Here is a 24,120-nt window from a genome sequence, read left to right as displayed (position 1 = left end):
AAAATAAAACAAGAAACCTTCTTTGCCGACATACCTGAGACCAAGCGCTCGCCGACCAAGTGTACGTACACGGATCGCTGCAGGTGCGCCGATCGATGGGACGCGACAAACCTAAACGAGTGCATTCATACTCGTCGGCGGGCTCTTCGTCCTCCTCGCGCCGACACACACACGACACCAGCCGCGTCTCGACGCCGTCGCACACTCTCGACGTACAGCCGCGCCAGCCTTCCGTCTTGTAGCGCGCCGATCGGCACGGACATTGCGTAAAGCACGATCGGACATCGGGAGGTCGCACACCGACTCCGAGGTCGATGCACTCGCCCACGGAAACGGTGCGGTATGCGCCGCGCACTCGACATTGACATTCAACCACTCGCGACTGCGTTCCATTGCTGCACGTCTTCGAGCATGGCGTCCAACGAGAACGAATCTGCCACTGATGATTCACGCACGGGCACTCGTTCGTATTGCATTCTTCCTCAGTCGGCGGTCTCGCGAGTCCCACATCGAGGCATCGTTGCTGGTCAGCGCTGCTATTTCCGCACATGCAACGAACGCTACGATAGCGTAGCCCACCGGCGCATGTTACCGAACAGTTTGACCACTCGCTAATTTCCCATCGCAAATCCAGACAAGGACATTCCGGTTGGTAGCATATTCTCTCCGTGCTCGGCCTTACATCGAACGCATTGCACAGTGCCGTGTCGTTAACAGGTTCTCTTCTACCGCTCCGCTGGCAGGTACAACTGACGGAGCGCCGCTCGATTCCTTGGTCGCACGTCACTGAACAGTCTTCCCAGCCGCCTGAGCGCCAACGATAGTTAATGCACGGACAAATATCCGATCCGCAACCCTCCTCCCTCGCCGGCTGCAAGTCGAAGCCCAATCGACTGTTGCATTCTTGGAACGCGACAGGTGCCGGAGGTAAAGCGTTGACGGAGCACATGCACGTTATCGATCGATATCGAATGCCGTCACCGCCACACGAACGAGAACATGTCGACCAATTGCCGGTGAGCCAAAACGGATTTCGGCATTCGCACAATTCTCTGCTGACGGAGCACGGTTGCAGCGTTTGCGGCGCTGGTGCAACTGCCGCCAAGCATTCGCGCGTCGGGACAATTTCGTTTACGCCTTGACTGGGAATCGTACGACGGCACGCCACCGTACGCGACTCCAGTCCTGGTACGCGACACGTTGCCGTGCAGTTTGTCCAGTCGCCGATTTCGTAAACGCAGACCGGAGCCTTGTCTTCGGTGCATCGTCGTCGCCTTGCCGGCATTTGGCCGACGCGCCGAATGCATTCGCCATCGTTCGCCTGCGATCGAATTATTCCATCGTCAGAAAAGCAGAAAACGTCGCGCGTCTCGTAGCCGTTGTCGCCGCACACGGCCGAACAGTTGCTCCAATCGGTTGTGACGACCCAGCTGTACACCGGACAAACGTCGCTACCGCACGCTTCGACGGGTGCCGGCTTTAGACCGGTTCCATTTCCGTTACGTACTGCGCACACGTCGTCTTCGACGGTGACCATAGCGCAGAAATTTTCCTCAATTCGTTCACAAATAACGGTTCGTCGACGAATGCCTTCGCATGTCGCCGAACACGGACTGAAGGAGCCGACTCTCCAACTGAAACAAAGAATCGAATCTTGTCACAAAGAAATGCAAAAGTTAGACACTAACCGGGCGGGGCACGGGATCCTGTTGCAGTCAAGACGTACGGCCAACGGTGGGACTTGCATATCGCAGTTGCTGTTTGATACAGTCGTGTTGTCCGCCCGGCGAAAGCATTCCGGTTGAAGAAGTCTTGTTCCTGCAGAATTAGAGTCTCCAGCCGATATCTAGTTAGGTCTTTATACAACTTACCGCGACAGCCGCAGGTCTGACTGCATTCCGGACCGACAAGTCTCCAGGAGAATTCAAATTCTGTAACCAATAGTTACCGACAAATAATGACTCCCTCTAAAAAACAATTACCTTGAACAGCTAATGTCACTGTTGCGTTTGAAGTTCCGACTACGTTTGACGCTTCACACATATATTGCCCAGCCATTGTGGCGCTTATATCAAGGATATTCAATGAACCGTCGCGCAACAATTCGTAACGATAGTCACTGGCGATATTAATTCTTTCTCCGTTGAGGAACCATCTGATTCTTGGTCTCGGATTGGCGCTTGCTTCTGAACATTCAATCGTGACTTGGAAGCCAGGTTGAACTTCAAGGAAATTTTTCTCCTCCATTCGAAAACCATTTTCGCGAGTAATTTCAACAAAGGGAACGAACGGAGGAACTAAAAAAAAAGAAAGAGAGACTTAAATACAAAGAGATCTCAAGCTAGACGCTGCACAAAAATTAGGACGTGGAAAGCTACTGTATCAGGGTGCCTAAAACGCCACTCACCTTGAACCACCACTGTTGAATCCCTGTCGTCAAAGCCCACTCTGTTCGTTGCCCTACACGTGTACTTTCCCCTGTCAACGGTTCGAACGTCTTCAATGATTAGCGTGCCGTTTGCATCGACGCTAACATTCCCAAGCACACCGCCCGAATCGAGAGCAGCTCCCGTTGGAAGAAACCAGCTGATCTTTCCACGCGGCTCTCCGGCAATGTCGACACAGTCAATCGTGACACGATATCCGACAGTAACCACGACTGCATTTCCGACGCTCGTGTCTACATTGGAATTCGGCTGATTTGGCGACGGCCTCGGCGGATTTCGAATTCTTGGAGGAACTAAAAGCGACTCCGTATAAATAAATAAATACTCTTATTGAATAGCTACGTCGACGTGCATTACCGAAGCAGACGTTCTCGTTGCAGGCTTCTTCGTCAGACGGTGTCTCTCCAAGAGTCGAATCTCTTCTGCAATCCACCAAACTAATTCTTCTTCCATCTATCTCTCGTTCGCACGTCACCCTGCGTCGACGTACGCCTCCACCGCACGATTGAGAGCAGCCCGACCATTGCGCTGTAACGTATCTGCACGTGCGTACCGGATTGCACGGGCGAGACGACGCTGGTGGGTTGCCCCGGCCCGCGTCTATGCAGATCTGATTTGACACGGACGACGAAGTCCCGTCGGCCGCCGTTACGACGCATTCAACGGAACGAGTCTCCCTGCCGTCGGCGCAAAACGAATTGCATAAGCTCCACAACGAAACTGTCCAAGAAGTGCTGCCGTTGCAAGAAACGCCGGTGTTGCAATCTCGAGACGTCGTCGGTAGCGGTCGAACTCCCGCGTCCTCACATTGGGATAGAGCAACATAACTTCCGTCGGCCGTCCTGCACCGTAATTGGCGCGTTTGCGTTCCGATGTCGCACGTGGTTGAACAGTCGGACCACGGCAACGGATCGTATTGGCATGTGATTCGACAGGCGATGCTGTCGCTCGGCCTAGAGTCCGGATCGCATTGGTCGACGGAAACGATTTGGTTGTCTTGAATGCGACGACATTCGATCGTTCGCTGCTGTCTTCCACTGCCACAAACGGCAGAACAATCGCCGTCAGGCGTTGCCATCCATCTAAAATTACACGATGTAAACAATATAGAGCAATTTTTAAAACGTACTTGAAGCAGGAATCAGTATTGCACTGCTCCGACGTAGAAAATGTTGGTCGTGTACTTGGGCAAAATCGCAGATCTACCAGCAAGCCGCTATTCATCTGCGCACAAGTGACGTTGCGCCGTCTTGTCCCGCCGCCGCACGTTACTGAACAGACAGACCAGGGACCGGGAAGGAGAGTGCAAATCGTTTCGCATGGTCGTTCGGTTCTTGGTTTATCGCCCACGCTTGAACACGCGTCGTCGGATTGAGCGACAGCGCCTCTTGACGGTATATCTCGAACGCACGTCACGGTCCGAGTCTGCGTTCCGTCGCCACACGTGGTCGACGTACTGCAGTCTCCATAGTTTCTCCTTTCCCACCTGTATGGACAGTCCACGCCGCAAGATTGATTTGTCGCCGGTCTAGGCTGCCCAGCATCAAGACAATCTTGATCTGGAACCGTCTCCGCGACGCCTCCTACGGTACTAGAACAAGTTACCGTTCGTGTCCGCTGTCCTTCTGGTGAACACTCTGCTGAACAATCCGAAAAAGGGTCTATGATCCACATTGTCTGAACAGCTGTCATAGATACTGCATTAGGAAATAGCTTAACAGTAACAAAAAAAAATAATACCTGCAGTTGTTGGCGTCTCTGTTGTCAGTGGCTGTGTCGGTGTCGGTGTCGGTATCTGTGTAGTAGGACATGATGGAACTAAATCGCAATCTTCCGTAGACGCCAAAGTCGGTAGACCGGCGCAAAATTGTAAATCGATCTCGGTGCCGTCTTGTCGTTGGCAAGTCAAATCTCGCCGTCTTGTTCCTCTGCCGCACGTTACTGAACAGTCTGACCAGGGACCGGCAAAGAGACTGCAAATCGTTGTGCACGGTCGTTCGCTTCTCGGTTTATCGCCCACACTTGAACACGCGTCGTCGCGTTGAGCGACAGAACCTCTTGACGGTATATCTCGAACGCACGTCACGGTCCGAGTTTGGGTTCCATTGCCGCACGTGGTGGACGTGCTACAGTTTCCATATTCACTCCTTTCCCACCTATATGGACAGTCTACGCCGCAAGATTCAAAGGTCAGCGGTTTAGACATATTAGCATCAAGACAATCTTGATCTGGAACCGTTTCCGCGACGCCTCCTACGGTACTAGAACAAGTTACCGTTCGTGTCCGTTGTCCTTCTGGTGAACACTCTGCTGAACAATCCGAAAAAGGGTCTATGATCCACATTGTCTGAACAGCTGTCATAGATACTGCATTAGGAAATATCTTAACAGTAACAAAAAAAATAATACCTGCAGTTGTTGGCGTCTCTGTTGTCAGTGGCTGTGTCGGTGTCGGTGTCGGTATCTGTGTAGTAGGACATGATGGAACTAAATCGCAATCTTCCGTAGACGCCAAAGTCGGTAGACCGGCGCAAAATTGTAAATCGATCTCGGTGCCGTCTTGTCGTTGACAAGTCAAATCTCGCCGTCTTGTTCCTCTGCCGCACGTTACTGAACAGTCTGACCAGGGACCGGCAAAGAGACTGCAAATCGTTGTGCACGGTCGTTCGCTTCTCGGTTTATCGCCCACACTTGAACACGCGTCGTCGCGTTGAGCGACAGCGCCTCTTGACGGTATATCTCGAACGCACGTCACGGTCCGAGTTTGAGTTCCATTGCCGCACGTGGTGGACGTGCTACAGTTTCCATATTCACTCCTTTCCCACCTATATGGACAGTCCACGCCGCAAGATTGATTTGTCGCCGGTCTAGGCTGCCCAGCATCAAGACAATCTTGATCTGGAACCGTCTCCGTGACGCCTCCTACGGTACTAGAACAAGTTACCGTTCGTGTCCGCTGTCCTTCTGGTGAACACTCTGCTGAACAATCCGAAAAAGGGTCTATGATCCACATTGTCTGAACAGCTGTCATAGATACTGCATTAGGAAATAGCTTAACAGTAACAAAAAAATAATACCTGCAGTTGTTGGCGTCTCTGTTGTCAGTGGCTGTGTCGTTGTCGGTATCTGTGTAGTAGGACACGATGGAACTAAATCGCAATCTTCCGTAGACGCCAAAGTCGGTAGACCGGCGCAAAATTGTAAATCGATCTCGGTGCCGTCTTGTCGTTGGCAAGTCAAATCTCGCCGTCTTGTTCCTCTGCCGCACGTTACTGAACAGTCTGACCAGGGACCGGCAAAGAGACTGCAAATCGTTGTGCACGGTCGTTCGCTTCTCGGTTTATCGCCCACACTTGAACACGCGTCGTCGCGTTGAGCGACAGAACCTCTTGACGGTATATCTCGAACGCACGTCACGGTCCGAGTTTGAGTTCCATTGCCGCACGTGGTGGACGTGCTACAGTTTCCATATTCACTCCTTTCCCACCTATATGGACAGTCCACGCCGCAAGATTGATTTGTCGCCGGTCTAGGCTGCCCAGCATCAAGACAATCTTGATCTGGAACCGTCTCCGTGACGCCTCCTACGGTACTAGAACAAGTTACCGTTCGTGTCCGCTGTCCTTCTGGTGAACACTCTGCTGAACAATCCGAAAAAGGGTCTATGATCCACATTGTCTGAACAGCTGTCATAGATACTGCATTAGGAAATAGCTTAACAGTAACAAAAAAATAATACCTGCAGTTGTTGGCGTCTCTGTTGTCAGTCGCTGTGTCGGTGTCGGTGTCGGTATCTGTGTAGTAGGACATGATGGAACTAAATCGCAATCTTCCGTAGACGCCAAAGTCGGTAGACCGGCGCAAAATTGTAAATCGATCTCGGTGCCGTCTTGTCGTTGGCAAGTCAAATCTCGCCGTCTTGTTCCTCTGCCGCACGTTACTGAACAGTCTGACCAGGGACCGGCAAAGAGACTGCAAATCGTTGTGCACGGTCGTTCGCTTCTCGGTTTATCGCCCACACTTGAACACGCGTCGTCGCGTTGAGCGACAGCGCCTCTTGACGGTATATCTCGAACGCACGTCACGGTCCGAGTTTGAGTTCCATTGCCGCACGTAGTGGACGTGCTACAGTTTCCATATTCACTCCTTTCCCACCTATATGGACAGTCCACGCCACAAGATTGATTTGTCGCCGGTCTAGGCTGCCCAGCATCAAGACAATCTTGATCTGGAACCGTCTCCGTGACGCCTCCTACGGTACTAGAACAAGTTACCGTTCGTGTCCGCTGTCCTTCTGGTGAACACTCTGCTGAACAATCCGAAAAAGGGTCTATGATCCACATTGTCTGAACAGCTGTCATAGATACTGCATTAGGAAATAGCTTAACAGTAACAAAAAAATAATACCTGCAGTTGTTGGCGTCTCTGTTGTCAGTGGCTGTGTCGTTGCCGGTATCTGTGTAGTAGGACATGATGGAACTAAATCGCAATCTTCCGTAGACGCCAAAGTCGGTAGACCGGCGCAAAATTGTAAATCGATCTCGGTGCCGTCTTGTCGTTGGCAAGTCAAATCTCGCCGTCTTGTTCCTCTGCCGCACGTTACTGAACAGTCTGACCAGGGACCGGCAAAGAGTCTGCAAATCGTTGTGCACGGTCGTTCGCTTCTCGGTTTATCGCCCACACTTGAACACGCGTCGTCGCGTTGAGCGACAGCACCTCTTGACGGTATATCTCGAACGCACGTCACGGTCCGAGTTTGAGTTCCATTGCCGCACGTGGTGGACGTACTGCAGTTTCCATATTCACTCCTTTCCCACCTATAGGGACAGTCCACGCCGCAAGATTGATTTGTCGCCGGTTTAGGTTGCCCAGCATCAAGACAAACTTGATCCTGAACCGTCTCCGTTACGCCTCCTACGGTACTGGAACAAGTCACAGTTCGTGTCCGTTCTCCTTCCGGTGCACACTCTGCTGAACAATCTGAAAAAGGGTCTATGACCCACATTGTCTGAACAGCTGCCATAGATACTGCATTAGAAATAGCTTAACAGTATAACAAAAAAGAAATACCTGCAGTTGTTGGTGTCTCTATCGTTGCCGTTACCGGTGCCTGTGCCGTCGTTGGCGCCTGTACCGTCGTTGGGGCTTCCGTCGTTGGGGCTTCCGTCATTGGTCGTGCCGTTCTTGGCGGCGTTATTGTCGGTGGCGTAGGTTCCTTGAAAATAAGCGAGAAATCGGCATTTCCCGCAGGGTTTGACGCTCCGCAACTGTAAACTCCGGCATCTTCCGTAGTGTAGTCGGAAATGGTCAGCAACGCGGAGCCTGGTCCCCTCGTTATTTCAAACTTGGGTATAAGCATTACGGAGCTGGAGCCGATATCGTCGTCTTCACGGTCAATCAGAAGGCCATCTTTGTACCAATTAACGTCGGGAATAGGATTGCCACTTGCAAAGCAAATGAGTAACGTTGTAGAGCCATCGTCGGGTTCAATTTCGTCTCCCGCATTTACGACAAGCGCATTGACTGAAACTCTTGTTATGAAAGGTCTCTCGTATGCCGTTACATCCGTTGAAATGTTCACTTTGCCTCCGTCGTTGGTCAAAGTGCAGATGTAAGTGCCTTCGTCGCTGGGCATCAAATTGACTACTTCCAACGACCCGCTAGCATCCACTCTAACGCGACCATCGCTCGTAGATTCGCCCGGACTCAAGGTCTCTCCACTCGGTAACACCCATTCAACTTTTGGCGTAGGCGAACCCATGCCTTGGCATCCATACACTGCCGTGCCGCCTCTGGTAGGAGGAGCCACTTCGGGATCAATGACTGGAACCGGTTTCTCTGCTAGGCGAACGTCAATCGTTTCTCTGTCTAATCCGACTGGATTTTCTGCTTGGCAGGTATATTTTCCGGCGTAAACACCTTGAAATGTATCAATCTGTAAGGCACCCGATGCCAGTCGACGGACGGGGCCGTCGGACGGCACCAGAATGCCGCTGTCGCCAAGGAACCAATTCGTCGTCGGAAGTGGAACACCCGACGCCGTGCACTCCACTATCACCGTCCGCCTTTCGGTCACGTAGACATCTGGCTGACCGACGGACGTGCGAACCGTGTTTCCGTCGTCGGTCGTACCGGTGCGGCGATCAATCAGAGGCGCTTCTTGAGGGATTACGACTATTTCCTGAGTGTTGGAAGCAGATTCGACTTCATTCTGAGCGACGCACGAGTAGGATCCGCTATCGTTTCGAAGCGCCGGGAAAAGAGTCAGATCGCTTGTAACAGTTAGTCCGTCGCCGCTTGATACTGTATTGATGACCGTGCGAGCCGTGTTCTGAAGACGAACCCCATTTCTCGTCCACGCGAGAGTCGGGGAAGGTCGACCGCTGACATTGCACCGCTGCGTAACTCTCGAGTTTTCAACAACGGTAACGGAACCGTCCACAGACGGCGTCGACGGACTGCCGTCGACGACGGTCGGTGTTCGATTAAGTTGCAACGGAACGAGAACAGTGACCTCGCTCGTCTCTTCGTCCATACCTGCGGTGTTTTCCGCTGTGCAAACATAGTCGCCTTCGTCGCTAGTCGACACTTGGACAATCTGCAGCGTTCCGTCTTCAAGAACCGAAGTTCGGCCGGACGTTTCGCCGACACGCAATTGGACGCCCGTCGACGTTGCTCGCCATCGAATTTCGGCGTCGGGTCTTCCTGACGCCATGCACATGATCCGAACGGTTCGGCCGTTTTGCACGCGAGACGTTTGACCGACGTTGTATTTACGATCCTCGTCAGGTATTGGAGTCTCCGTGACGACTACTTCGCTTCTTTGGATCTGTGGAGGTTCGGCCAGTGTCACGATTATCGTCTCTTCGTCTCTTCCTCTTGAGTTAACGGCTTCGCATGTATACGCCATTGCTTCGGCTGCCGTCACGTCGCGAAGAGTGAGGCTGCCAGACGAATCCGAAGGAACATTCGTGCCGTCTGACGACTGCCAACTTATTGTGGGATTCGGTGTTCCGGACGCCGTGCACGTGATGGTCACGTCGTTTCCGGGAACGACAGTCACTTCCGTGACCCCAATCGAAACGGTAGTAGACGTCGGCGACGTCATCTGCGGCGGAGCGTCCGGCGGACTGCGATCGATGAGCGGCGCTTGGAGCGATTGCACGATAATATTCACGCTTTCGCTCGTCTTCGAAAATCCGTCATCAAGAACGCACGAGTACTTGCCGGCGTCGCTGCCGGCAGCAGACGCAATTCGCAGACCGTACGAGTTGGTCGAGGAGAACTTCACGAGACGTCGTTCCGAGTTGCTTTGCACCAGAACGCCGTCCTTCAGCCAGCGGATACTCGCGGGAGAGTCAGTCGCAAAAGTACAGTTCAATAAGAGACGTGATTCCTCGTAAAGGGTAACCGTATTGCTGGCCGTCGGCACCACCGTTCGATCATTCACTTCGACTTCAATTGTGGATGGCACGTTGGGAAGATATTCGCGAACGTTTACCGAAGAAGTCGCAGTCGCTTGTCCACCATCGTTTGTCGCTCTGCATTGATAATTTCCTTCGTCGTTCTCTCTGGCGTTTCTTATCGTCAAAGCTCCGCCGCTCACAGAGAAACGATCCAATGTGTCGCCTTCCTCAACGACGCTGCTCGACGGCAATATCCATTCTATTTTCGGCGGTGGATCGCCGCTCGCAGTGCACGTAATCGTGGCCGTCTGATCTGGAAAAACGTCAACGGGTTCCCCAACCGAAACGGTCAGCGTCGTGCTGGGAGTCGAGTCTTTCGGAGGCTCTTCCACTGCGCGAGGTCGATCGATTCGAGGAGGTGTAACCATTTTAACAGCAATCGTTTCCCTGTCTTGCCCTTCAGTGTTGGTAGCCGTGCAAGAGTAACTTGCAACGTCGTCCCTACTGAACATGTTTATTGTCAGAACGTTGCCGGACAGCTGATAATTTCCACCCGGCGTCAAAGGCACGCCGTTTTTATCCCAGATGACTAGAGGAGGGGGAAGACCAGCAGCGTTACATAAGATCGTAACCGAAGAGCCTGGAGTAGCAAAAGACTCTGGAAGACCGATCGAAATCTGTTCCATCGTCGGTGTAGGCCCTCTGTCAATGATGGGAGCAAAAGGATTGACAACCGTTACGTCGACGAACGAAGAAACGCTGCCGAAATCGTTTTGTGCTACGCACGCGTATCGTCCGGACATTGTCGCTTCTTCTACCGTCAGTCGCGATACGACCCGACTCTCGCTCGTCGACGACGTCGTGACGACTCCCGCGCTGCTCGACGTCGTCAGTACTTCGCCGTTTCGACTCCATCGGATGACGGGCGTCGGAATGCCTTCGGCTTGGCAGGAGTATTCCGTTCGCGAGCCATTTCGAATGATAATTTCGCCAGTTTGAGACGGTTGCACCTCGTTGCCGTCGACCGTTATACCTTGATAAATAGGCTCTCTCAGGGTGGGAGGAACTAAAATTGTCAATCAGACAAAAGTCATCAGTTGTTGATCGAAATTCCTTACCGACTACGTTGACTGTCGACGTCGACTTTGCACTGCCTACCGAAGAACTAGCCGTGCACATATAGTCACCTGAATCCAGAATTTGCGCGTTTCTGATGACAAGAGTGCCGTCTTGCAACACTCGAGCACGTCCGACACTCTCTCCAATTGCCATTTGCGACCCGTCGGAGAGCATCCAGCTCACTTGCGGCTCGGGATTTCCAACTGCAATGCATCGCAACGAAACTGTTTTTCCTAAGCGAACATCGGCCGTCTGGCCAACGGTGTATACGTAGTTTCGATCCATTAGCGGACGTGGTCTTTTGTCAGTCGTTGCTTGTTCAATCTGAGGCAGATCTACAAAGAAATATTTAGGTATTTAAAACGAACAATTGTTTCTTACTGACCTGCTACGTTTACGTCGATTGAATCACTGTCGCTGCCTCTCGTATTGTTTGCTGTGCACGTGTACGTTCCGGCGTCATCTCGCTGCACGTTGCTTACCACCAAAGTGCCTTGTCCATCATCAGAGAATCGACCTCCAGAGGTAATCGTTTCCCCGTCTCTGAGCCAAGTTATCGTCGGTTCGGGCGATCCAGCGACGTCGCATGAAATTGTCAATATTTCCCCGGGAGACACGGTGACCGAGTCTTTTCCAATGGATGTTTCAACGCCATCAGGAGTCTGTTTCGTCGGCTCGGGATCGTATATAATCAGCGGAGTCATGTTGTCGGAAACGTCGATTCGTACGGACGATCCCCGAGTGCCGCCCGGAGTGTCTATCAAACACGTGTACAGTCCGGAATCACTCGTCGTAGCCGTCGGAGTAAAAGCCAATGTACTGCTGCTCGAATCGCTCGTTATTCTCGGATCGTCGCTTGCAATTCTTTGGCCATTCACGAACCACTGCGCGTTGCTTCCGAGCGTTCCTCCCACCGAGCAAACCAATGTTACTTGTTGCGGTCGAGTCTTCACGGTGCGATCCAACGGATCCACGGGTTGCGATTGGACGGTGACCGTCACTTGAGCTTCAGGCAGTTCTATAACGGTCAAGTCGGATTTTTTGCTATCTGTTCCCGCCGTGTTAGTTGCCGTGCATTCGTATCGTCCGGAGTCAGAAATCATGGCGTTTTGTATGGTCAGAGAGCCGTCAGCGCGCGCGACGCTCGCTCTTCCGGCAGAATCTCCCGGCCGCAAGACGTCGCCCGACGGCAATAGCCACATCGTGCTCGGCGTCGGATTTCCCGTCGCAAGGCAGCGAAGAGTCACAGACTTTCCTTCTGATACCTCAGCAGTTTGACCAACGTCGAAGCTTTTGTCTTCGACAGTGATGGGTCGTTCGACGACGATCGGAGCGGCTGGTGCTATAACCGGTGGTTCCGTAACAAAGACTTGGATGTCTTCACGATCACTTCCGCCGCTATTAACGGCCTGGCAAACGTAGATCTCCGAATCGTTTCGTCCGATATTTTGAATCGTGAGAGTGCCGCCGGACTGGCTCACTTGACCCGAGGCGGCGACAGGCTCCTCATTCAGCAACCACGTTACGGCCGGATTAGGCATTCCCGTAGCATTGCACATTATTTCGACCGTCTGTCCCAGCACAACTGTTACGCTTTCTCGTCCAACAAACACCTTCAAGCCGCCGTCCGGCAAGTCCTCAGTCGGTTTCGTCGGCTCCCGAATTATTTTTGCACCGTCGACAACGGCGACGTAGACAGACGTTTCCTGCGCATTTTCGCTGTTCACAGCCACACAGGCGTAGTTTCCTACATCTTCCGGCATCACGTTCTCAATAGTTAGCGTCTTCGTATTATCGTCCGTTGAAACGACGCGAATTCGGCCGCCGGGCACGATCAGAGTGCCGTCGCGCGTAAAAGAAAGATCAATGGGTGCTGATCCAGTCGCTGAACAAGTCATGGAAAAGACGGATCCGACATCGACGCGAAGAGTGCCTTCTGGCGACGGTGATACGGTTCGATTTGACACAGTGATCTTGTCTCGCGCTCCGATCGTCAATTGAACGGGATCGACAAAAACCGCATTAGAAGCGCTTCCGTCTGTGCCGGAGACGCTCGTCGTGATGAAGCGATACGCTCCATCGTCGCTCGGCGTAGCATTAGTCACGCGCAACGAACCGTCGTCGAGAACTTCAAATCGATCAAATTTGTCACCGACGTTCATTCTTCGACCCGACGGTAAGATCCAGGTAACGGACGGCATAGGCTCGCCGTACGTACCGTCTTTGAATATTAGAGTTTCGCCGGGGTTGAATACTCCCGGTACGCCGGGAGATATGACGACTTCGTTGACGCCAGGCGGTTTCTGAGGTCCGTCGGGCTTTCGTCGCACTTTCGGCGGTCGCGTAGGAACGACCTCGATCGCTTCTTCGTCTCTCCCGTTCGGATTCGTCGCGCGGCAGACAAAATTACCGGCATCTCGAGCTGCGACTTTTGTAATCGTCAGTGAGCCGTCGTCAGACGAAAGTTGAAAATGGTTGTTCATCCGGACGAGCTTTCCAAATCGATACCAACTAACAGTCGTTGAAGAACCAAGTGCAGTGCACAAAAGCGTAAGCCGACTTCCCAAGTCGACTTCAACGCGGCGTCGGCCCACGTCAGCGATCGTCGTGTCTTCGGTTACGCGCGGTTCTCTGTTCGGAAGGCGATTGATGCTTGGAGCACCGCTTTCCGATAAGCGCACCACTACCGATGATGTTGTTGCGCCTGCATCATTTTCCGCAACGCAAGTGTACGTGCCTGCGTCGTCGTCGTTGACGTCTGCGATCACAAGTTCAATCCCTCGACCGCCGTCGATATTGCGAAGCGAATAGCGACCGCCGATTGGAATAACGTCGCCGTCGCGGAGAACTCGAACGGACGGCAGCGGCAGACCGGAGGCGGTACATGGTAACGCAATTGTGGAACTGATTTCAACGAGGACAACGTCGTTGTTATCTGGAAATACTTGCCGATTGCCAAAGCTGTCTTTAACCGCGACCCCGTCTAATACAAACGTCGACGTCAGACGAGGTCGAACGTAGACTGTGACGACTGACGTCGACGTTGTTTCGCCCAGACTGCTCGTCGCCGATACGGTGTACGAACCGGCGTCTCCCGTTCTGATATCGTCAATAACGAGAGTCCCGTTGTCGAGAACTTGAAATTGATCGAAGCGTTCGCCGGGAGCCAGCGTGCGACCGGACGGAAGAATCCACGTGACCGACGGCGTCGGACGACCGAAGATAGGCGACCGAATGCGAACTGTACTTCCCATCACAACGTCGATAGCTTGACCTATTTCAAACGTCGTGTCGCCTGTTTGCGGCGCCTGACGAGCCGTCGACGACGCGTCCCCAAATTCGGGCTCGGATGTAATTTGGACGGTAATGGATTCGCTATCGGTGCCGTCATCGGTCATCGCACGGCACACGTACCGGCCGGCATCGGCGTTCTGCACGTTCCGTAACGTAAGCGTTTGCCCGTTGGTACTTATCTCCGGGCGACCGTTCGGCAGTATAATTTCGCCGTCCTTTTCCCAAACGAACATTACTTCGGTCGTTGCTATTGCACTGCAATTCAATACGAGATCCTGCGATGCGCCGACGTTGACCGTCGTCTTTTGACCTATCGTCGCCGTCACCGTCTTCCCGTCGTCCGTTGGTTGACCTTTACGTCGAACGATAACGGGTTGTGCGTCGGTGTCCGTCACTTCGACGTCGATTGACGACACCACTACGCCGCTTGGGTTCTCAGCAACAAACGTGTATCGGCCGTTGTCGTCGGGAGATGCATTTCGTACCGTGATTCGGCCTCCCGTCGGCGTCGTATCAACGACTATTCGATCTGAGGGCTCAATTGCTATACCGTCTTTCAAAAATCGTATGATCGGTTGAGGCGTTCCGCTTGCTCTGCCTTCGAAAGAAATCGTTCCGCCGCGCCGAACAATAACCGGCTTTGACGGCGACGCCGACGTTGGCACGTCGTCAACGACAACCGTTTCGAACGCTTCCGTCGTTATTCTTGCCGGACGATAAGTCACAACTTCCGTATTTCGACTAGATTCGCCGACGACGTTGGATACGCTGACGCGATACGAACCCGCATCTTCCGGTTGAACATTTCTTATTCTCAACGTTCCATTCTCAAAGACAGTAAATCGGCCGTCCGTCTGTCCCGGAATCAACGTTCGGCCATCCGTCAGAATCCATTTGACGTCGCCCAAAGGACGCCCAGAGAAGGGTAAGTCAATAAAGGCCGTACGATATACCGTCACTTCACTCGTTTGACCAGCCGTGCGCGTGACGTCGCCGTCTGGTAGCGGACGCGACGGCGAAATCGGCTGCGGCTCCGGTATAACTGGCATCGTCGATTCAACGACCGTCGTCGTTTGCATGTCTTGTTGAAATCCTTTGGTCACGGTGCACTTGTACGTGGCAAAGTCGCTCGATTCCACTTGAGAAATTCTCAAAGTTCCGTCCGGTTGTATCGAAGTTCGGCCACCGCTTGTCAAAGGAGCTCCGTTCTTCATCCAAGTGATCGAATCGGCTCCCGAAGAGCGACAATAAATGACGAGGTCTTGCTTCTTTGAGACGAAAATTTCAGATACAGACACTGGCGACGTGACCTCAGTAGACGTACGCGTTATCGCCACATCGCGTCGCCTTTCGATTGTTGCACTGTCAGACGGAATTACGACGACGTCCACCTGAAATCCGGTACTGTCGGTCGCGTCTCCGCCGCTGCAAACGTACGAGCCGGCGTCGCTCAACTGAACGCTTTTCAGCGTCAGTTGACTGCCGGCCGGCGTCGGCGCGATCATCAAACCGTCAGTAGACGAAGATCTTGCCGACTCTCCATGGATGAGCCACTCAATACCTTCGCTTGGTACTCCATTGATTCCACAAGTGATAACCAACTCGGAGTTCTCTTTCACAAAGAAAGACTCATTATCGGTCGGGCGTATCGGCACTCTGTCGACAACTACGTTCTCTCCTGGTACGACAGTCAATTCAACCGGCGGATAAACGACTACGTCGACGTCTTGCGCATCCGTTCCGGCTCGACTGGTCGCGACGACTCGATACGTTCCTTTGTCTGCCGTAGTGGCATCCACAATTCGCAGCGGACCGTCTGGCAAGACGCTCACTCGTCCAAACGAATCGCCAGGTTGAAGACGTTGCCCGTTCGGCGTTACCCACAAAATGTCCGGTGTAGGTCGTCCTTCCGCCGAAGGAACAACCGTCACGGTTCGACCACTGCGAATTTCTACTATTTGACCGGGAGCGACGTCGTAAGTCAAATCTTCGTCGGGAAGGGGTCGATAGGGATCGACAGGCGCCGGCCGATTCAACACGGGGACAACTGCAAAGATTAAAGATCGGCTAATTTAGACAAATTTCTGCGAAATTTTTACCTGCGGGGAAAACGGTGATCTCCTCTTCGTCTACGCCTTCCACGTTAGTTGCAACGCAGCGGAAAGTCTCCTCGCTCGTCGCGCCAACGACTTCCAAAACGCCGTTTCCGATGTCTCTCGCGTTGGGAGCGTCCGTTTCCCATGTGATAGTCAACGGCTGTTTTCCCGCTGCCGTACAAGCGATTCTAACGATTTCGTCCGCCAAAGCGACGACGTCAGGACGACCGATTGTGGTGTAATAGATCGAGCCTCGAACACGATCAGGTTTATTAGGTAGCCTATTTATCACGGGAAATCCTTCGACTAAAAAAACAAAAAAAAGCTTTAGATGTAAGGCATCATCGGCCAATATCATTTTGTACCTGAAACTTTCAGACGCATTGTCTCCGATATTGGCGCCGTCGATACAGACGCATCGGAGTCGGCCACTTTCGCCGTCGCCACGTACGTCCCTTCATCGCCCGGTTCGGCGCGGCCGATCAGCAATTGACTCGTCGTCTTCTCGCCGACCGTCGTCGTGACAATTCTCACGCGATCCGTCTCCATGACGGGGTCGCCGTTGAACGTCCACGACACAGTGGGAGCCGGAAAGCAGAAGAACGTCGCCTCCATAGCCACGCGGCTTGTCAAGCGAACGGTTACAGTGCTGCCCGCCGTCGACGGAACCGCGCGACGATCGTCGGAAAAGACGGAATCAAGAAGAGGACGGCCAGCAGATAAAGGAACTAGAAAATAAAAATAAAAAAAAAACAGATTCGTTGAGAGACATTTTTACCGAATATTTTCACGTCGGATGCCTGGGTTGCTTCGCCGCCTGGGCTGCTCAGGATCACTTCATAGGAGCCAGAGTCCTGCGGCTGAGCGTCGACAATTCTCAACGTTCCGTTACTGAAGACGGTGAATCGACCAAACGTTTCGCCCGTTCGAAGGCGTCGTCCGGACGGAAGACGCCACGTGACGCTCTCTCCAGGTCGACCCGAAGTGACGACGTCCAGATAGAGCGTTCGTCCTCTGACAACGTCGGACGTCGGTTGATTGACATCATAAGATTGATCTGTGTTCGGCAGCGGACGTTCCGTTGGACGAACAACTCCCGGCGTTATGGTAGGTTGTTCTGGTAGGAAAAAAATTCTTTCCGAAATTAATAACAACATGTTTTGACTACTTACGTGCCAAGGTGACCTGGATGTCATCACTATCTGAGCCGACCGAATTCGTCGCTACGATCGTATACGTTCCTGCATCGCTGCTTTGGAAATTCCGTATCTCAAGCGTCCCGTCGGCGCCCAAGAATATTCGGTTGCTTGGCTGAAGAGGATTGCCGTCCTTTCGCCATTCGTATGTCGGACGAAGATTTGCCGCCGTCGTCGTCGAAACTTGAATTCGAAGCGTTTGACCACCGCCGACGGCCACCGAATTTCTTCCAAAGCGAACAACGATTCCTTGCTCCGTGACAACCGGTGCAACGTCCGGCTGTCTCGATATGCTCGGCGTGCCGACAGCTGCGCAAAAAAATAGTACTAGTACCAAAATTTTTACTCAAGTACTCACGAGTGATTTCCAAGTTAACGGAAGACGTTTGAGTGCCAACGTCGCTTTGTCCGACGAGCGTGTACTTGCCCGCATCCGAGTTCTGAGCGTTGGCTATGATCAGACGGCTTCTGCCGCTTCCAATTGATTGGACGATGTAGCGGGGGTTGTCCGGAAGCGGAAGATCGTCCTTTTGCCACGTTAGTTGAGTCGCTCCGAAGACGAATCCGTTGACGACGATCTGGGAACCTTGTGGAGCGCGAACGACGCCGCCAGACGACGGCACAATCGCCTGCCCGTCAATACTAATCGAATCGGAAATTTCACGATAGACAACCGGTTCCTCTGTAAAAAACAAAACGTAATAAATTCTCCGATTGTAACTTTCGTCATAGACATACCAAGAACAGTAACGCGAGATCGTTTTCGTGCAATGCCGGCCGGATTGGTAGCGATGATCCTGTATCTTCCAGCGTCCCGCGGCTGAACGTCCCTCACGACGAGACTATTGCTCGGAAGCACGGTAAATCGGCCACTGCTCGTGCCAGTCGAAATTCGCTCTCCCGACGGCAATCGCCATACGACGGACGGATCGGGAATGCCTTGCACGTCGGCGTCCAATTGAAGTGTTCGACCGAGATACACGCTGACGTCTTGTCCGGCATAGCCGACAGCATCCCCATCGGGAGCGGGCGTTGGAGCGTCGGTCGGACCGTCCGCTATCGTCGGCGCGACGGGAAGCTGAACGTCAATTGACGCCTCGTCTTGCCCTTTGTTATTTTGCACGACGACGGTGTACCTGGCGACGTCGCTCGCCGCAAAGTTGCGAATGCTCAACGTTCCGTCGGGCAGCTGTCGTATGCGATCGTCGTAAGCGACGGGGGTCCCGTCCTTTTGCCAAGTGACGACCGGCGCGGGGTCGCCGGTTAAGACCACTTCGATATTCAAGTCTTTTCCTTTGACGACTCGCACCGACGGTTGACCGATGAAAGCCGTCACGGACGTTGGCGTCTCGTACGGCTGTGAGTTTGCCTCTCGACTTAGAATTCTCGCCGTACCCTCCGCTTTTTAAATATAAAAAACTTCTGACAATGTTTTATCCGGTACTCTAAATTTCTTACGTCTAACGATCAGGTCGACGTCTGACGACGTCGTTCCGGTTGGATTTTCTGCCGTTGCTCTGTAGTTTCCGTCGTCTCCCGCGCCGACGTCAAAGAGGGTCAACGTACTCGTTGTCGATTGCGTTCCCTGTGTGGTTGCTATGGACACGCTGCCTCGAAGATTTGCCAACGTGACGCCGTCGCGCTGCCAAACTACAGACGGCGCTGGATCACCGCTTGCTTCGAACCGGAACGATATCGTATCGGTTGGAAAGGCGGCGATAGAACCGTCGGGTTCAGGAGCTTGAGGAGCTCCATTAACGGTCACTGCAGAATCGACGGTAGTCACAACAGCGGGCTGAGCTACAAACACAGATACAATAACGCTAACGTCAATCAACAAAATTCACTAACTGTAGACTCGAAGTTTCGTGACGGACTTGTCCCTGTTTACGGGGCGAGCCAAATTTCTGACGATGAGACGATAATTTCCGGCGTTGTCCAACGCTGCGTTGGTGATGCGAAGCTGCTGACTGGTCAAAAACTCGACGTTTTTGTACGAGTCTCCGGGACGAAGAACGCGCTTCGGTTCGCCTTTTTGCTTCGGCAATTCGAATTCAAACTCGTTGTCGTCGCTCTCTTCGACGACGGTGAAATTGATCAGAGCTGTTCTTCCGACGATGATTTCGGCGCCGCGTTGTCCCGTGAAGAAGACGCGATCGCTATCCGGCACCGGACGCACGGGTCGAACGTCGGGAGGATCGACAATCTTCGGTGGCTCTAAAATCAATTATTAATTCTATTGCGAGAGGAAAAGTATGAACACATACGTATTCGGTTGAGTCGTATTGTTGCGCTGTCACTGCCTGCCGCATTGCGGACCATGCACGTGTAATCTACGATCTGCCTTCCTCCGAGACTTCGAAAGTAGAGCGAGCCGTCGTCGCGAACGGCTCGATTGAGCTCAGGTCGGTCTCTCAGCAGGGGAACGGTTTTTGTGGGATCCTCTGGACGCGGCCACGAGTAAAAAATTTCCTCCGTTCCCGTTGCATTGCATCGAATCGTGACCTCCCACGTTGGACTAACGTCCACCGGCGCCGATCCAATCGCGACGTCTACTGAAATCACGCCACTTGGTAGCACCGTTCGACGAGCGGGGCTGGCATCGGGTACGATTTTAGCCGCTTCGCCCAAATCTAGACACGAAATGTCAAGTTACTATTTTAGAAGCGTCGTTCCTTCTACTATTTACCTTGAATGGCAACATAGGCGGAGCCGTTATTTCCGCCAACGGTGTTCAGTGCTTGGCATTCGTAGTATCCTTCGTCTTCCTTCTGAGCGTTTTCAATCACCAGGGTATTATCAGTGTCGTTTCTGAGCGACACGCGGCTGAACAACGGCGACGGCAACTCCGTTCCGCTATGGAACCATGTCACAATGGGAGACGGTACGCCGACGAAGGGGCAGCCAACGCGAACAGTTGATCCAGGCGAGGCAATGATCACGGAGCCAATGACTCCATTTAAATCCGTAGCAGTAGCATTGGCAACGAAAGGCGGCACTACAGATTGTTCTCCCCGTAGTGGCGCTACAAAAAAAAACTTCGAATAACCAAAGAGAAGGAAGGGCGTAAAAATATAATATTTACCGAAAAAAATTGAAGCAGATTGCCACGTGTAACCAACAGAACTCGTTCCCGTGCAGTTGTACTCAGCGAAGTCTATCTCTGGTCCCAATGATGTTATAGTCAGAGACGATGCTATAATCATTGTTCTTTCTCCCGGACCGTCGTTTCTGATTGTGATATTTGGATACAAAGGCGAAGGCAAAACGACGCCATTTCGCCTCCACACGACGGTCGGCAATGGAACGCCAGTCACGGCGCAACCGACCCGGATCGTCGCCATCTGGCCAGCAAACAGTGGCTGACCAGCAACGGTATTCAAGTCGGTCGCTGACGGAGTTTCAAAACTTGGCGGAACGGCTAGAAAATGCAAAGAGAGCCGTTTTAAGGTGTAATAAAAGCTTGTGCGCGATTACGTGTCAAAGGAACGGTCAGCTGAGATGAGTTCTCCGCAGTTCCGAATCCGTTACTAGCGACGCACGTATACGTGCCCGCGTCGGCGGCCCCAAAGCTATTGAAAACAAGACTTCCGTCGTCATTCACCTTCGTCACATAAAAGAGGCAACGTATTAAATATACTCTATAGCTCACTGCCGTCTGAATAGATTCACCTGCTCCGTTAACGTCGTTCGCATTCCATTCTGAGAGCGGAACCAAGTGACAGTCGGAGCTGGTCTGCCGTTCGCTTTACAGTTCACGACGACTCGATCGCCTTCGTCTACGTTGGCATTCTGTCCGACGCTCAGCGTCCAAGTGCCGGCCGGATCTTCAACGGGTGCCGCAGGATCGACGACGAACTGGGGCGCTATCTTTGGCTCTACAAAACAACGTCAATATTTGCTCAGAAAATTTAAAATCTCTCGCACCTGGTTCGGCGAGCTCGACCGACGATCTCTTCTGCCCGACGTCGTTTGAAGCGACGCAAGTGTAAGTGCCTTGGTCGCCCACTTCAACGCTCGCAATTGTCAGTCGACCCGAAGCAGAGTTGACAGTGAGACGATCGCCCGTTACGACTGGAGAACCGTTCGCGAGCCAAGAGATTGTTGGCAATGGATCACCGGTGGCGGCACAGTCAATGGAAATAGAATCTCCGACAAGAGACGGCACGGACGAGCCCGGATCGACCGGTCCAATCGGATTGCCGTTGACACTCACGCCGTCGCTGGGCAAAGTAGTGAATGAAGGAGCAGCTATATAGGAAATAGAGATTGTCTTTTATTTTAGGCGTCTGTGACGCTTGTTTCTTACTTTTGACACTGACTGCGGAACTTCTCGTCGTCGTCGCAGCAAAACTCGACGCTGTACACGAATAAGATCCTTCGTCGCTTTCAGCAACTCGACGAATTACGAGTGTGCCGTCATCACTGACGCTTATTCTTCCGCTATCGGCGGACTGACCCGGCTGCAATCGGAGACCAGATGGCGACTGCCACGTCACCTCCGGCAAGGGAGTTCCCAGGACGACACAGAGTAAGGACAACGTTCGGTTCGATACGATCATAACGTCGCTGCCAACAGTAAACGTCTGGTCGGTATCCGTCAGTGGACGAGCTGCCTCGCTCGGTTGAGGATTGATAATCGACGGAGCAACTGGACACAAAAGAGCAATTAAATAGTATACTTTGAATTTTAGGTTGATTTATAACTAAGTGACCAACCTGCTTCTCGGACGTCTATACTCTCTTCGTCAGCACCGTTACTGTTTGATGCGGTGCACATATAGAGACCGGCATCGCCTGCTTCAAAGGACCCAATCAGTAGAGTCCCATCCGATACTCGAATGCGTCCAGTGCTGCCTATTGCCGCGCCCTCTCGGAACCAGGCGATCGTCGCATCTGCAGCGTCTGCAGAGCACGCTACCTCAACGCTTTCTAAAGGATTTGTAGTGAGGGCCACGTTCCCACAACCAACAGACGTCACAACGTTTCCGCCGCCTCTCACCAAGTCCCCACAAGTTCGGTTAATGCGAGGAGCATCTACAGAAAAGAAACACAGATTAGAAAGCATACAACAGATCTTAAAAAGTATTTAGGAATTTCAAAAAATATAAAAAAAACTAGCCAAACTTTGAATCAAATTTGAATACCTGAAACTTCAACGGTAACTGTCGATCCGCCCGAACTGCCCTGATTCGTCGCGACACAGCTATACGACCCGGCATCTTCCGCCGTCGCGCCGGACACCGTCAGTTCGCTGAAGTAGGTATCGTCGACCTGTCGCGTTCGAATCGTGTACCGATCTTCCGCCCCCGTGACAATAACGCCGTCTCTCGACCACGTAAACGTCGGTTCAGGTTGCCCCGTAGCGTCACAGGAAATGGTGAACGTTTGACCCGGTTGAGCGCCGAAGCTTCCGTCCGATGCTAGTGGAACTTCCACGTCGTCTACGCTCGTCGTAAGCGTGTCCACTTCGACAACATCTAAAACATTCCTCTTTTCCCTAAGTGTACTTTCTATCGTCTACAAATTAATTACCAACGACGTTTAGTGGAGTCGTCGCGGAATCCGTTCGATTCACTGTTGGCGAAATTTGAAACGTGACGACGACGCCATAGTCGCCCGAATCGCTCGATTGAGCGTTGCGAATAACTAACGTGCCATTCTCCAGTACCGTTGTTTGATCGAAGGATTCGCCTGGAGCCAACTTTTGCCCACCGGGAAGCGTCCACTCCACGGCGGTGTCAAATGTACGATCAAATACGGGCACGATCGTCGCACGGCGACCTGAGACGATTTCCGCGACGCTGCCCGGTAAAAACGGGCGATCAGTGTCTGGAACCGGTCGAAGCGGATCGCCCGGAGCGGGACGCTGCATAGAAACCCACGCTGAGGTGAAAACAAAATATTAAAACCAGATATTTACGGTGAAGGTTCACAAAAACAAACCTGGTCGCAAAGTGATAGACGCGGTGTCTGTTCCTAGAGAATTCGATGCCGTGCACGTGTACGTTCCGGCTTTGGACGAATCGAAAGAGCGAATGAGGCCGGCATCTGGAGCTTCCGAGACGACACCGAACGGATTCGTCCACGAGATGTCAGGCGTCGGCGATCCGGACGCAGTGCACTGGAGCGACACGTCGAGTCCGACAGGAATGTCCGCTTCGCCGGCGCCGACACGAAGACCGAGCGTGTCACCGATAGGATAGAGAAGATTCGTTTCGTCGTACGATCGATCTATGATGGGAGAATTGCTCGGACGAATTCGCAACGTTTTCGCCGAAGACGACACGCCACCAGGCGACGACGCGATTACGGCGTAGTCTCCTGCGTCGGTCGGCTGGAGATTGGTGATTGTGAGACGAGGCGACGATGGCGATGTGCCGATTTGGATTCTGTTGTTGGGAGAAAGCCGCTCGCCGTCTTTCGTCCAGTAGATGTCCTCCACGGCGTCGGGGTTAGAGACAGTAGCTTGGAACGTAACTGCTTGTCCTACGTACCGTCGAACGGCGCCCGGGTAGTCGTTCGGTATAACGGAAAGAGGCGAAAGAGCAGGAGACTCTAA

At 52.8% G+C, this 24,120-nt stretch overlaps 1 protein-coding gene across 1 annotated transcript in view; it reads right to left on the bottom strand.

Moving 5' to 3' along the window:
* The window catches only part of LOC136192350 (titin-like), a 51,509-nt gene that overhangs the window by 694 nt on the left and 26,695 nt on the right, over nt 1-24,120 (bottom strand). Inside the window, exons 56-89 of the mRNA XM_065980894.1 lie at nt 23,505-24,116; nt 23,094-23,444; nt 22,706-23,038; nt 22,278-22,595; nt 21,868-22,209; nt 21,486-21,809; nt 21,231-21,436; nt 21,036-21,162; nt 20,644-20,979; nt 20,248-20,583; nt 19,826-20,191; nt 19,410-19,775; nt 19,017-19,358; nt 18,297-18,959; nt 17,917-18,240; nt 17,535-17,867; nt 17,141-17,479; nt 16,728-17,090; nt 16,366-16,668; nt 11,358-16,313; nt 10,972-11,307; nt 7,518-10,919; nt 6,855-7,463; nt 6,187-6,801; nt 5,525-6,133; nt 4,857-5,471; nt 4,188-4,802; nt 3,577-4,132; nt 2,805-3,529; nt 2,408-2,740; nt 1,983-2,297; nt 1,872-1,931; nt 1,689-1,818; nt 35-1,634 (exon numbers count right to left, since the gene is read on the bottom strand). Coding sequence (XP_065836966.1) covers nt 35-1,634; nt 1,689-1,818; nt 1,872-1,931; nt 1,983-2,297; nt 2,408-2,740; nt 2,805-3,529; nt 3,577-4,132; nt 4,188-4,802; nt 4,857-5,471; nt 5,525-6,133; nt 6,187-6,801; nt 6,855-7,463; nt 7,518-10,919; nt 10,972-11,307; nt 11,358-16,313; nt 16,366-16,668; nt 16,728-17,090; nt 17,141-17,479; nt 17,535-17,867; nt 17,917-18,240; nt 18,297-18,959; nt 19,017-19,358; nt 19,410-19,775; nt 19,826-20,191; nt 20,248-20,583; nt 20,644-20,979; nt 21,036-21,162; nt 21,231-21,436; nt 21,486-21,809; nt 21,868-22,209; nt 22,278-22,595; nt 22,706-23,038; nt 23,094-23,444; nt 23,505-24,116 — 22,160 coding nt within the window. The remainder of the gene's footprint in view (nt 1-34; nt 1,635-1,688; nt 1,819-1,871; nt 1,932-1,982; nt 2,298-2,407; nt 2,741-2,804; nt 3,530-3,576; nt 4,133-4,187; nt 4,803-4,856; nt 5,472-5,524; nt 6,134-6,186; nt 6,802-6,854; nt 7,464-7,517; nt 10,920-10,971; nt 11,308-11,357; nt 16,314-16,365; nt 16,669-16,727; nt 17,091-17,140; nt 17,480-17,534; nt 17,868-17,916; nt 18,241-18,296; nt 18,960-19,016; nt 19,359-19,409; nt 19,776-19,825; nt 20,192-20,247; nt 20,584-20,643; nt 20,980-21,035; nt 21,163-21,230; nt 21,437-21,485; nt 21,810-21,867; nt 22,210-22,277; nt 22,596-22,705; nt 23,039-23,093; nt 23,445-23,504; nt 24,117-24,120) is intronic.

Source organism: Oscarella lobularis, chromosome 10 (genome assembly GCF_947507565.1).
Source record: "Oscarella lobularis chromosome 10, ooOscLobu1.1, whole genome shotgun sequence".
Taxonomy (NCBI): domain Eukaryota; kingdom Metazoa; phylum Porifera; class Homoscleromorpha; order Homosclerophorida; family Oscarellidae; genus Oscarella; species Oscarella lobularis.
Note: the sequence above shows the minus strand (reverse complement) of the source record. Positions and strands in the feature narration are given on the sequence as shown.